The 12,990-nt window shown below is 35.2% G+C and overlaps 2 protein-coding genes across 5 annotated transcripts; one reads left to right on the top strand and one right to left on the bottom strand.

Moving 5' to 3' along the window:
• Positions 1-229: 229 nt before the first annotated feature.
• On the bottom strand, positions 230-4,638 carry LOC110734262 (transcription factor bHLH160-like). Of its 4 annotated transcripts, none has more exons than XM_021914343.1 (4): positions 4,229-4,638; positions 3,104-3,418; positions 1,125-1,484; positions 230-726 (listed from the first exon to the last, which is right to left on the bottom strand). In XM_021914343.1, the coding sequence occupies exons 2-4, from the start codon at positions 3,287-3,289 to the stop codon at positions 655-657; spliced, it is 618 nt and encodes a 205-aa protein (XP_021770035.1). In that variant the 5' UTR covers positions 3,290-3,418; positions 4,229-4,638; the 3' UTR covers positions 230-654. The 4 variants fall into 4 exon arrangements, with proteins under 4 accessions (XP_021770035.1, XP_021770034.1, XP_021770036.1 ...); XM_021914342.1 differs by having other exon boundaries at positions 3,104-3,385; XM_021914344.1 differs by having other exon boundaries at positions 3,104-3,364.
• A 1,367-nt stretch (positions 4,639-6,005) lies between these two features.
• LOC110734261 (KH domain-containing protein At4g18375-like) lies at positions 6,006-12,345 on the top strand. The gene is made up of 8 exons (XM_021914340.1): positions 6,006-6,224; positions 6,837-7,435; positions 7,947-8,426; positions 9,372-9,608; positions 9,691-9,966; positions 10,765-10,814; positions 10,920-11,016; positions 11,840-12,345. The coding sequence occupies exons 2-8, from the start codon at positions 6,851-6,853 to the stop codon at positions 11,969-11,971; spliced, it is 1,857 nt and encodes a 618-aa protein (XP_021770032.1). The 5' UTR covers positions 6,006-6,224; positions 6,837-6,850; the 3' UTR covers positions 11,972-12,345.
• Positions 12,346-12,990: the final 645 nt, after the last annotated feature.

The raw sequence follows: 12,990 nt of genomic DNA, 5'->3' as shown, positions 1-12,990 counted from the left end.
GGGTTTCGAATCTACCAAGTGAGGGTACTTGGGGGTAGGGAATCCTTTATCCTCCCCTCTACTCCCAGTACCTGGCTCGCAAATATAGTAATAGAAGCTCAATAATGTGATAAGAACTTTGCATATATATTTTGTTGGGATGGTGCTACATTTTGTGGAAATAACTTTTTAAAGTGCTGCGTTGGACTCTTGTTAGTCCCAAGGGGCCATGTTTCAAAGGTTTGAAATTGATACTCAACAACAATCTTCAGCTTGCACCATTTCTCTAAATTAATTGTGCACATAAGGTTTTGATACTCTACAACTTCACAGTAAGCAAACAATACAAGCAAAGATACAATACTATTCCATAGAACTGCTAATTGTTGGAAAAATCATCCTATTCTAATGATAAATTCTCGCCTATAAGAAACAATCCCTCAGAGTATACATATAATGAAATCATAATTAACTACAAGTATATGAATGAAGCATAAAAATTGCGTGCACATATATACGAGGATGTAATTCTTCTTGCGATTTTCAAATGTCCTGTAGTTTGTCTTCTAAAAAATTGCATCATTCTTCTCCTTTATGAAAAATAGGAGGCAGGCTTCAATTTTGTAATTAGTAAATCATAAATCAGTCTTCAAATGAAGCATTTCTTTCTCTATTCTAGGACAACCAGGAAATTATCTTCTTATGTAAGACTGCAACATAATCAGCTTCAACTGGGCTTTCTCCCATCTGCACAAGAGTTAAACACAGTAAGACCCATTTCATGTATCCTTAATCAGTTGATTACAACCTTAAAATTCATAAATCCCAAAGTTTAACAATAAGTTTAAATAAGGGCTATCCAAGGTCAAATGTTCAATGTAAGACAAATAAATTCGTATTAGAGGTTTTCAGGTGAAAAGAACGAAATTGTTCTTGCTTCTAGCCTTCTGGGACTGTGAGAAGGCACAAAGGCCACATAATATCGAATCCTGACCTCAACCTTAATCATTTGAGGAATCACACTTCTAATCACTGGAACCTCTTGAGTTTTTCATGCAGTTGGCAGCCCTAGACATGCACTTTCTCTACTTATTACTGCTAACACTAGATTTTATGTATGTCTGTGATTGGCAAAGAAAACATACTTGAACATGAAGATGGAAGCAGGATCTGTTTTCACAAGCACGTTGTGAAGAGGCACCTAGGACATGGATGCCTTGACCTTCTAATTTCTCAATCAAAGTGGACAAGATACCAACTTTGTTGTTCTGTTCACATATTTGTACTATCACTTCACCGCTTTTTACTTCATTCATCGAGACTGTTAGTGTCTTTTTATCTTTGTTTGCATCACGAACATCACTGCTACCTACGACAAGTTGTTGCTTCTTCCCTAGTACTGATAGCATGTTGCTCTTCTCGAGTGTTAGCTTCTCTATCTCAGCTTGAAGCTGAGGGACATAATCGAGGGCTCTATCAATTATATATGGTCCACTCCACCTCTTCTGCAAATTTGTCCATTTATTAGAGCAAGTACATGCCAGTTAAGTAATCAAGAGTTCTACACTGCACAAAAGCATGTTGCAGTAGCAAGTGTATGATCTTCTGGGGTTTGGATAATAACTAGATGTAGCACATTCTTAGAACAAGAGTATCCCCGTCATATAAGAATCAGGAAGAAGGATGCAATTATATAAGCATTATGAATATAGAACAAGCAATGACCCCCCCCCCCCTCGGTATAGTTATTCTTAATTAGAGAAATTCCCAGAGTATCCTAAGAGATGCTATAATCGACACATGTAAATCTTCAGAAAGTCGCATTCTCAGAGATATGTGTTTGACTCCTTTGGTGCTGGCAGGGTTTAGAGAGGCTTAAGTTTACAAGTATTCTTAAACAATCTCAATTATAATCTTTAAGGTTTAGAGTGGAATTGTAGTAGGTGAAGTGGTAAATTATGCTTGATCTTGCTGTATTATCACCCACCTCCTCTATTGCAAGTCATGTTTGTAAGATTAAGTACACTCTGTGCCATCTTTGCTATTGAATAAGCGTTATGACTTATCAGCCTGAGATTGAGCTCAATGTTTAAGAAATTGTTGTGTAGAAAGGGGGCACATTGAAACATCTTAGCCCTTAGCAAGTTAGCAGACATTGCTTTTTAAAATATGAGAAGTTTCTTGCTTTTTTTAAAGAAATCAAAGCATTGTTGTTCAAGGCTTTGTTAGTTTGCCTCGTCTTTCAAGTGAGGCAATGGAATACTTCATATTTCACTTCATTCAAGGTGCGTTATAGGGCTAGTTATTTCGGTTTGTCAGCTATAATGAGCTTCAAAGAGCAGGTTCGGTACGTATTAGGTTGCAATAATCAAATCTATGTAATTAGAAGACTTACATAAATAGGGCTCTAAGCTAGACTTGTTTGTAGATAGGGCTTCCATATCTTCTACTGTCAGCACTTCGCAATGTTGGCATTTGAAAGAAGATCAAATGAGATCAAGAAGAGTATTGTAGTGTATCGAATTGGGTGTACTTGTTATGTGCCTTTATTTTCTCCTTACAAGGGCTCTACTTTCCACAGCTTATTTCTGCTGAACTTTACTTATTGGTGCTTATAACTTGCTTTTTTTTGGCTGAAACTTACTTATAATAAGCTAAGGAGAACATAGCCTAATTTTCGAGCATTGTGTACACTTATAACAAAGAAGTAATCTGAACAGCCAATAATCAAGGACAATCCAAAATCATCTAAGTGATCTAACATAAAAAAATCTCCAAACGAAGTCACCCATATATGATATATAGGTGTATTATATCATATGTGTCCTATTGGTGTGATTTAAATTGGTGTTCTATGTTAAATTCCTTTCCATCTTCAGGTAGAATTAATAGACCTAAGTTTTGATGATTAATGTACAAAATACACTTAATTAAAAACAAGCTAAGTCCACTTCAAATTAGCTGAAATATATATAGTTTACTGTTTGAACTTTGAAGGGTGCATGAGGCAGAGATTCTTATCTTTTACTTCATATTAATTGATTATATCAATCAAATGATAACTGCTTATTTATACAAGCAACAAAAACAATAATATATCATGTAAAAAAAATGTTATAAGTACCTTAGCTCTTCTAGAATCTGGGAGCAAAGAACGAAGTGCCAAAAATGTTTCATTAAGCTTCATCCTCCTTACTTTTTCCTTAGCATTGTGATCAAGTTTCTTACTAGACGATCCTTCTCTAACACCCCCATCTGCAGGGGCAGCAGTTTGATCATCAATCATCGTTGTCGTTGTCGTTGTCATCATCGTTGTCGTCGTGGTGGGACAGTAGTATTGCAACTCATGATGCCCCTGAGATGAGCCCTCTGCTGTTGTACCCTGCTGTACATGTTCAAGACCAACCTGTTCAATTGGACTAACCCAATTAATTGGGTCCTGTGTGTTGGGACCATATTGTTCTATTAGTGTATAATCTTCTAAATGATCTTCACCAAGAAATATGCTTAAATCTTGATACTCTGACATGGGTAATGATGATGTATTAGGCAAAGTATTTTGATCTTCAATAAGTGGTGGAAAATTAATGGGATCATCACTTGGTGGTTGATATGGGAAAGAGAAGTCATCTTCCTCATTGTAGAGGGGATTTCCAAAAGGAGGGTTAGACATAAAAGTAAATAATACATATATAATCGATGCTTTTATATGATCGCGGTCAGGGATGACCGATGAATAAAAAGGATCAAAACCATTTATAGCGTGTTATAAATAAATAGTTAAGAAGAAAACTCTATGTGAGTTAACATAAAGCATGATTCTTTCTTGAATCTTCTATTCTTAAAAAGAAACGGATTGTTTTGAATACAATAGGTACCATCATTGTTTTGACTTTTAAGGCCAGTTTCTTTATTTTTAATATGCATCCTGTTAACTATGTCACGATGACTGTTTTTATCTTTAATTTAAAAATCGAAAAAGAATAACCAGATGGTTAGTTGACATGGATACAAAAAAAAGTACAATAATTATTAAATAATTACATGTACTGCCTCGTAATAACAAGCATGAAAACAATGTTTTAAGCACAAGTTGCAAAGTTTATTTGATTTGGAAATACAAGTTTTAGTAGTATGACAAATGAATTGTATAGCAATCATAATATGTTGAAATAGCATATATTATACAGAAGTCACATAATCTAAGAGAATAAATCAAATTTAAGACAAGAGAGGAAGATGAACTAACCAATTAATCTTGGTTTAAGAGCTAATAAATCATCAAAATCAACTTCATTGACCAGTTGATTAGAGAGCTAAAAACTAAGGATGAGGTAAATATTGTGGAAGTACGTTCATTTGGTAGGAAGAAGAGGGGAGTACTACGAGATTAAATGAGTAGTACAAGTGTACAACATACAAAGTGAATATAAAACAAAGAATAAAATAAAGTGAGGAACTTTATAAAAATGAGCAAAAGATAAGATTAAGCTGGAATTTAGGAGTTAAAATGATTAAAATTGGAGGTTAGAGAGGGAGGAAAGAGGAGAGAGAAAGTTGAAAGAGTTTCTGGCTTTCATGAGTCCAATGAAGAATATTTAGACATGATTGAGTTATAGTAATATGTGGAGAGTACTATATGTTTGGAGGAGGTGGGATTTTTTTAATGCACATGTTGCTAGTACAAGTGCCTTAGCATGCAAGTACATATCTTTGCATAAGGTGAAGTACGAGTCTTTGTAATCTAAAGTACTACTTATTAGAAAAGCTGTAGAGGTGAGTATGGCCGGTTAGTCATTGGTAAATAAAAGTTCCTATGAAAAGTTACTTCATTACTAATCAAATAATTTTGTGTAGTTTTCATTAAATCGATAATGAAATATAATTCACATAAATTATTACTTTGTAGGCATTTCTACTCTCTATATCAAATAAATGACCACCTAGATTTAGGCAACGACATATTCATCTGATTAGACTTTTAGTGACTAATTATTCAACCTAGTCATTAGGATTCTTAAACTAATTAAAAATAATATTTTTAAAACGATTTAATATAACTGGATAGCAAAAAGTCTTTGTTTAAAAAAAATAAAAATTGAAACTAGTTACGACCGTTTTTTAAATACATTTTTAGAAAACGAAACTGTTGGATCTAGTTTTGGTTCATACATATTTAGGGTGACTGTACTTTTTACACACCCTTGGCTACTACAACCTAAGGTGAAAGTAACTTTCCACGTTTTAGTGATTTGTTTAGTATGGACCAACAAAACAATGTAATTATTCTACACTAGGCTCACCGCTCACATTGCTATGTGCTCTAAGCTAACTTGTGCATAATTTTATGTACACACCGCATTGTTGAACATGTGTACGAAAAATATGGTGGAAATTTTCATAGAGTTATTAATCACTCTACACTTTTTCAAACATCCAACTCTTATATATCCATCCAAACGCCCTCTCCTCTCTAGTCCTTCCCCATGTCACCCTATCCTTCTTCTATGACAACACAACTTCTTCCCCACAATATTGGTTTAGGGTTGAGGGGGGGGGGGGGGGGGGGAGGGGGGAATGTCCTTCCAATGCTAAAACCTTTCAACTTCAATCGGATTTAGAAACCTCTCAAACGTGGAAGACGAAAATTCATCTATCAAACTCAACGGAGAAAAATCAGGTTTGGTTTATGGTTCAAATGAAATCTAATATTGTCCGTTCGTCATGGCTAGATTTAACAACCTTGGTAAGTCTAATTATGAATTAACAAAAAGATCTGCTTTCATTTATCCTTCTCATAAAATTTAAAGAGTTGTCTATGTGATTACGTGGGCGCTTGTCGACAATGAAAACAGACAACACATACGGCACAGGTTAGAGCAAGATTTAGCCGTTTATATATATATATATTTTTTTCCGGCTAACGTTTTAATAAAGTAAAAACGCTAATTGGTACCTAAAATTTTTCGCCAAGCATGACCAAAAGACCTACCTCTATATAAACTGAACAAAACACTATATGGCCAATATGGGCCTAAGCGAAGTAGCCATAACCAAAAGAAATTCATGGTCCGACGAAGTAAAGAGTAATACGGACTACGGAGTACTATCGTTGTATGTATCATTGTATCGTTGTATGTTAATGGTCTTCGATTTTAATTTTTAATTCATAGGATCCTTGCATTGTTGCATATCCTTCAAGTTGAATCCCTCGTGCTCTCTTCTCCAAAGTTCCTCTCTTTCTGGTTAGTATCTCCTATCCTTTTTCCAGAACTTCCTGTTTCTTTATGCTTTTCTTCTATGTTAGGTTTCTAGAATTCTAATAATTTTATTTTCGACTTCTGGGGTTTAAACAAAAGTTTTTATTTTTATTGGATTTCTTGAGGTAAGTTTCAATTTTATTAGTTTGGCAAAGGATGTTGTGGAATCTGGTTTTGCTTAATCATTTTTTTTTTTTTTTGTTTGCTGATTGTTATTTTTTAAACTCCCTATAACAATGGCTGATTATCATGAAATTGGTTCTTATTCATTGGCTTTAATTTTCACAATGTGGGTTTCGATTGAATTATAGATAGAAATAAGATTTGATTGAAAGAATCGTTGGTCCTGAGGCAAAAGATTATAATTTTGGATTAAAGTTTTATGCTGAGAAAGAACCTGATATACTTCGTATAATGTAAATCATCTGCATGAAATTATCGTTTTTTGTGAATAAAATTGCCTTACAAAATGTGCATGTGGTGAAGTAAATTGGCTATTTAATCTGCACAATTCTAGGGTTGATATTTGTTATCATTTTCTCATGTTCTGTTAAGGGATTGCATTAAAATTTGAACCAACTCTCCCCTTTGTTGTAGAAAATTATCAATATATGGGTGAAACGGGTAAGCGGTACCGAGGTCAGAGAGAAAACTATGGCGATAGTAAGAATCAGAGAAGACGGACTGATAAGGAGGAGAAGGGCGGTGATGAATTGATTGCATACAGGATTCTGTGTCCTGACACGGTTATCGGTAGTGTGATCGGTAAAGCTGGAAAGGTGATAAATTCGATAAGACAGGAGACGAGAGCAAAGGTGAAGGTGGTGGATCCATTTCCTGGTGCCAAGGAAAGGGTGATTACTATCTATTGTTATGTAAAGGAGAAGGTAGATATTGAAGTTGATGAGGAGTATAACAATAATGCACCCCTTTGCCCTGCTCAAGATGCTCTTCTTAGAATGCATGCTGCCATTGCTAATGCATTGTCCAGCTTGGGTGATTCTGAGAGGAGGCAAAAAGATATGGAAGAGTGCAACATTCTCGTCCCAGCTAGTCAATCTGCTAATGTAATTGGCAAGTCGGGGAGCACTATAAAGAAATTGAGAAGCAAGACAAGGGCTAATATTAGGGTCACTCGTAAGGATGATACGGACTCGAGTCATTCATGTGCTATGGATTTTGACAATTTTGTTCAGGTCAGTCGCTCTTTGGAATAAGGCTATGTTATGCTTAGTTCTTGGGTTACAAGTTCTTGCATGAGTTGCATCCCTTTGCATTGATCTGTATACTTGTGAATTGCTTACAACATTTCTCATGCAGCCTCTTAGTTTGCCATCTATTGCAAGTTGTTTTTTTTAAAGGTAAAATAAAAGAACGTAGTTTGTAGTCTTTATGCACAGTAAGGATAACCTTGCCTCTCTACAGTGGTGAATTGGTGATTATCATCAATTGATCTTGTATTCTTGTTGAACTGGCTTAGCAATGGTAATTTGAGTAGCCAATATGGCATGTAGATTTAATACTTTTAGTTGAAAGTTTTATGCCAAAAATTGTGCAGAATGCTCACTATCCTTATTGCTCTCTGCCTCTCTTTACTGGCTTTGATGTCTAAGGTGTTTTCAACTTTTTTCTCCACATTGATAACACATACTTCTGTAAATTGATGTCAATAACTTTTGCTTTTGTTAAACCTCTGTCTTTAATCAGATTTCAGGAGATTCTGAGGCCGTTAAAAGAGCGCTGTTTGCTATTTCTGCAATCATGTATAAGTTTGCTCCTAAAGAAGAAATTCCCCTTGAAACTAGTGTGCCCGAGGTTGCACCAAGCATCATTATTCCTGCTGACATGCCTGTTTATCCTGCCAGTGGATTTTATACTGATCCCATAGCTCCTTCTAGGTCTTCTTCTCTAATGGATGCTCATGCACCAGAACTTTCTGTTCCAGGCTATGCTGATTCAGGAAGCATGTGGTCTGTTGTTGTCCCTGGTTATAGTGGGGCCTCTCGATCTGAGGAGCTGACAGTACGGGTTTTATGTCCTTCTGATAAGATTGGGCGTGTCATTGGGAGAGGAGGGTGTACTATCAAAAGTGTAAGACAGGCCAGTGGTACACACATTGAGGTTGATGATACTAAAGCTACCCGAGATAAGTGCAGTGAATGTTTGATTACTGTAACTTCAACTGAGGTATGACTTTTGTTTTATTACTACTACAACTGACATATGTCTTCTCTCTAATATTATCTGTTACTACCTTGTTCCCACTATGATTTTTATTTTGCCCTGCATTTTGGTTTCTTCCTCCTAGATCAGCATACTTGATTATGCTGTTGTACTCTTGACAGCTCATGCCATCTAGGAACTATTACCTATGATTTAGTTTTTTTTTTTTTTTTTGAAGAAATTAACAATCAATTAGTTTGATTAGTAGTAATGAATGAATGGAAGGGATAATATTTGGTATATAGCTTTTCTTAAGCTTTTTGAATAATCATTGCATTTCGGAAATGTGGGTTTTTTCCCCCACAAAGCTAAAAGCTCTTTGGTACTGTGTGGATATTTACCATTAATGCTTTGTTAGGTTCCTTCTTATCAAATCATTTTTTGAGTTCGTTAGCTGATATCTAGGAGGATATAAATGTAGAGTTGAATGGCTGATTTTTTTTTTTTCCTTGGGTGCATATAAGTTCAGTGGTCTCTATTGAATTGATATGGAATTGTCATAATTTAACAGTTTTTTTTTCCCTCTTTCCACTTTGCAACTGTTATTCTAGTCTTGAAAGGCGAACTAAAATTTGTGAAGTAGATATGCTTCTTAAGTATTTGTATAAGGTAAAAAAAATTATAACGTAATGTTCTCCCTAGTGAGTGTTTGATCCCACAACTCATGGTTGTGAGATTCAAACCTTTCCACCAGGCCAAGCCTTGCTTGGTCATTGCTGTTGTCCTTCTCAAAGATTACAGTTATCCTGTATTGGCTGACATGGCTGTATATGTTCTTTCTTCTTGTGTTTACGGGAATTGTCAATTTTTACCCTAAGACTTCTTGCTAAGTATTGGTTTAATTTTTATAATGTTTTTTTAAAATTTGTATTATGGAACTCTTGTGATAGACTTGCTGTTTCATGGCAGTCATTGGATGATTTACAATCAAAGGCAATCGAAGCTGTTCTATTACTTCAAGAAAAGATCAATGAAGATGCTGAAAACGTTACTATGAGCCTTCTTATTCCATCTAGAAATATTGGGTGCATTATAGGGAAGAGCGGCTCAATTGTCAATGAGATTAGGAAAAGGACCAGGGCTGATATCCGGATTTCAAAAGGAGACAAGCCCAAGTGTGCTGATGAAGGTGATGAATATGTTGAGGTACGAATCCTCTAATTTTTAAGTTTTTAATACTATTCCTTGTAGATGAGTTAATTTTTTGTTACTTCATATATCATGTTAGGTATCTGGAGAAGTTAAAAATGTCAGAGATGCACTTATACAAATTATTCTTAGGCTCCGTGATGATGCTCTGAAAGATAATGCTGGTGCTAGCAATCCTTCTGTTGCTCCTGATTCTTTATACCCTGGTAGCAGTGGATTTTCACTGCCTCCTGTTTTACAAACTGTTCCTCCAGTCAATCCTTTGGGTTATGAACCAAGAACTGAGTCCGGAAATGGGGTTGGCAATCTTGGCATGTATACTTCTAGTAGCCATTACAAATACGGATCATTGTCGGTATGTTAAATTCACTCTTTAAATGTACCTTCCACTTAGCTGCAATGATCTGGGTTTGTTACTGATCTGATCTATGTATAAAAGAGGACCTCCTTCATAATGTTGGCTTAAGGCTTATGGGTTTGTATGTGTTGATATATGATTGTTATGGCTATGGTGTAGCACAAATCCCATCTTTGTGTTGGATTACTTGCTTCCCTCCGGAATTCTAGTTTGAATTTTCAGTATGGGGTATGGTGTTCAAGCTGCACAATAGCTACTTCCTCATTTTGACAATCATTCAATATTGATGTTGTATGAGTTGTTGTGTCTCCTCCCTTTTATTCTCTTGTAGATATCTGGGGTTTGGTTGCAGAAACAAAGGATTTAAAAGGTTTATTTTTGTATTTTTTTATTATGTTCCCCTCGCAGATATAAGCATCTAATCGAAGATATAGCTTTTATGAATTAATTTCTAAGTTATTTTCTCAAGACTACCTCCTCCCCTCACTTAGCACTTAAAAATATTTCCATGGTTTTTTTGTTTTTTCCTTTGATTCTGGGTTGTTTAGTTGAATATATATATATATATATATATATATATATATATATATATATATATATATATATATATATATATATATATATATATATATATATATATACACACACACACAATAGTTTACAATTTTACTTAACAGTCAAAATATATGTTGGCTGGAGGCTGGATTTAGGTCTCTGTTTTTATTCTTCTATGTCGAATAATTTTGTTCTCCCTTTGTGTATATTAATACAAATTTTTGATTTTGTACATTCCAGATGGGAGATGATGGATATGGATCCTCATATTCATCCAAGCTTTATGGAGGGTATTATTATTATTAATCAGCTTCTCTTAAAAAACCGTTTTCTATTTCTAGCTAAATATTTTGCCTGAGTTGATTGTTTTCTATTCTGGTTATGGCATGGAAAAGATTGCTGCAATCCTCTACTCTGGAGATAATGATTCCCGCTAGTGCAGTAAGTAAAGTTATTGGAAAAAGCGGGGCTAACCTTTCCAATATTCGTCAGGTACATTCTGTTTTCCTGATTTGATGTGAGATTTTCTATTTTGGTTTTGTTCATGAGTCATTGGTGTATACATTGTTGAAACATATGCTTACAAATTTGGGTGGATAGCTGAGCTTTGAGTGGTTTCATTCCTATTGATAACCTTATCTTTACATAGCTGCTTATTACTAATGTATGTGCTCAAAATGTGTCTTTATGGCTGATAATGACTGAGTCAAGCTATGTACTACTGATTTTTGCTTATGATTCACTAGATTTACTACTCAACTTGTGTCTATGATCGTAACTTCAGACTGTTGAAGCTTTAATTGATTTAGCACTGCTGAGCCATGCTCACTCAACCATTTTATATTCTCTTATTTTTCTTTTCTTGACTTGATTATGTTATTAGTTTAGTACAAGACAAGCTTTTGAAATTATGAGTAATTGAGTAGTGCTGTACCTTTATTTTCTGATAGGGCCAGATATCGGCTTAAGGACCCGATTACCTCATCTGCTCATCAATTTAACTCAGCTTATCTTATTTCTATAACGAATAGAAGTGTTATGGTTTTGTTATGTCCACTAACTCATCAAATTGAAGTTTGAGTGAGATTTTTTAAAGGAATTATATCAGCTCTTGACATTTTTACTTTCCAACATGAAACTGACCTTTGGATTTGTGGATTGAATGTATGGAGTGAGGGTTTTTTTTGTGATTTGTGTTTGCTGCTCTTAAACTCCTTTTCTTTTCTGCGAGTCCTTTCCTCTTTGTGTTGGTTCAAAAGATGAGGCTTTAAGTATCTAACATTCTTTGGAATTTCGCTTGTTTTTGGTCTTCTAGATATCTGGAGCAGTAATAGAGATTTCTGATCCAAAGTCTTCTCGTGGAGACCGTGTGGCACATATATCTGGCACACCTGAGCAGAAGCGTTCAGCTGAAAATTTAATTCAGGCATTCATTATGGCTACTTAAGTGTTTTCTTGGCAGGAAAGTTGAAACTGGACTATAAGGGTGTTATTTTCTATGCACTTCCCCTAGGCTATTCCACCAGTTCTCCTTTTTAGAATATTCCACCAGTTTGTCTCCATCAAAAATGCCAATCAAGATATTGTGCCAGAGGATTCGCACACAGATCTGTCTAGATGGAGCTTAGATCTCATGGCTACTTAGTCTACTCATCTTTTGTGGGCTGCCTTGCTTTAGTTAGGATCCTTCATTCCTTTCTTGACTTTGTGCTATCCATCTATATTCTTGCAGTTTCCATGAATAACATATTGTTTCTGACTGAAAGGTTTTTCTTCTACTGAACATAATAATCAAATCAGTGTTGCATGTTCTGGCGTTCATATGCTTTTCCTCCATTCCTCCTACTATATAGCTTCTCAGGTTTTTTTTTTTTTTTTTTTTTTTTTGTATCTTTTGCTATAATATTCCATCTAAAACTGCAACTGCTTTTCATGTCCTCTTATGCTCTTCCATGTCAGTCAATATCAGATTGTCTGCTTAAGATCTGAGATATAGCGCTCGGAATTTGAAGCTTGTAAATGCTGTAGGGAATGTTTATATTCCCTTTTCTACTCATGTAGGCCTGATCTGTGTCATAATGCTTGATTTGAGATCATGTTGCCTTGAAAGTGTCACGTTTCTAATTTGTCCATTAGACACAATAGCTAGATCTCTGCCCTTCTTTGTCTTCTGAAATTCAGTGTTTTGTATCTGCCTGCCATTGAAGTTATTTATTCAGAAATCTGAAAGAGTTGTATCTACCTGGATTTGAGTTTATTAACTCCATTAATTTCTAATACCAGCTTTTATGGTACTAATCCATTACAAGAAGCATATTTTGCTGTGGTCTTTGGCAGCAAACTCAAATCCTAGGCTCCACTCAAATCCTAGGCTCCTAGCTCCCTTTTTAAAAAAAAATTCTGTTTGCTGTAGTGAAGTTATTTTGGTCAATTCATAGTGATTTCCCATTCTGTGAGGGTTGTCTC

This window comes from Chenopodium quinoa, unplaced genomic scaffold (assembly GCF_001683475.1).
Source record: "Chenopodium quinoa cultivar QQ74 unplaced genomic scaffold, ASM168347v1, whole genome shotgun sequence".
Classification (NCBI taxonomy): Eukaryota; Viridiplantae; Streptophyta; class Magnoliopsida; order Caryophyllales; family Amaranthaceae; genus Chenopodium; species Chenopodium quinoa.
Note: the sequence above shows the minus strand (reverse complement) of the source record. Positions and strands in the feature narration are given on the sequence as shown.

Excerpts from the sequence above, each read along its gene's own strand:
- LOC110734262 (XM_021914341.1), bottom strand. The coding sequence starts at position 3,652 with ATGTCTAACCCTCCTTTTGGAAATCCCCTCTACAATGAGGAAGATGAC. Across the intron at positions 1,485-3,103 it reads CAGATTCTAGAAGAGCTAAG|AAGAGGTGGAGTGGACCATA; the intron begins GTACTTATAACA and ends ACAAATTTGCAG. Across the intron at positions 727-1,124 it reads GCTTCCATCTTCATGTTCAA|ATGGGAGAAAGCCCAGTTGA; the intron begins GTATGTTTTCTT and ends ACTCTTGTGCAG.
- LOC110734261 (XM_021914340.1), top strand. The coding sequence starts at position 6,851 with ATGGGTGAAACGGGTAAGCGGTACCGAGGTCAGAGAGAAAACTATGGC. Across the intron at positions 7,436-7,946 it reads ATTTTGACAATTTTGTTCAG|ATTTCAGGAGATTCTGAGGC; the intron begins GTCAGTCGCTCT and ends GTCTTTAATCAG. Across the intron at positions 11,017-11,839 it reads ACCTTTCCAATATTCGTCAG|ATATCTGGAGCAGTAATAGA; the intron begins GTACATTCTGTT and ends TTGGTCTTCTAG.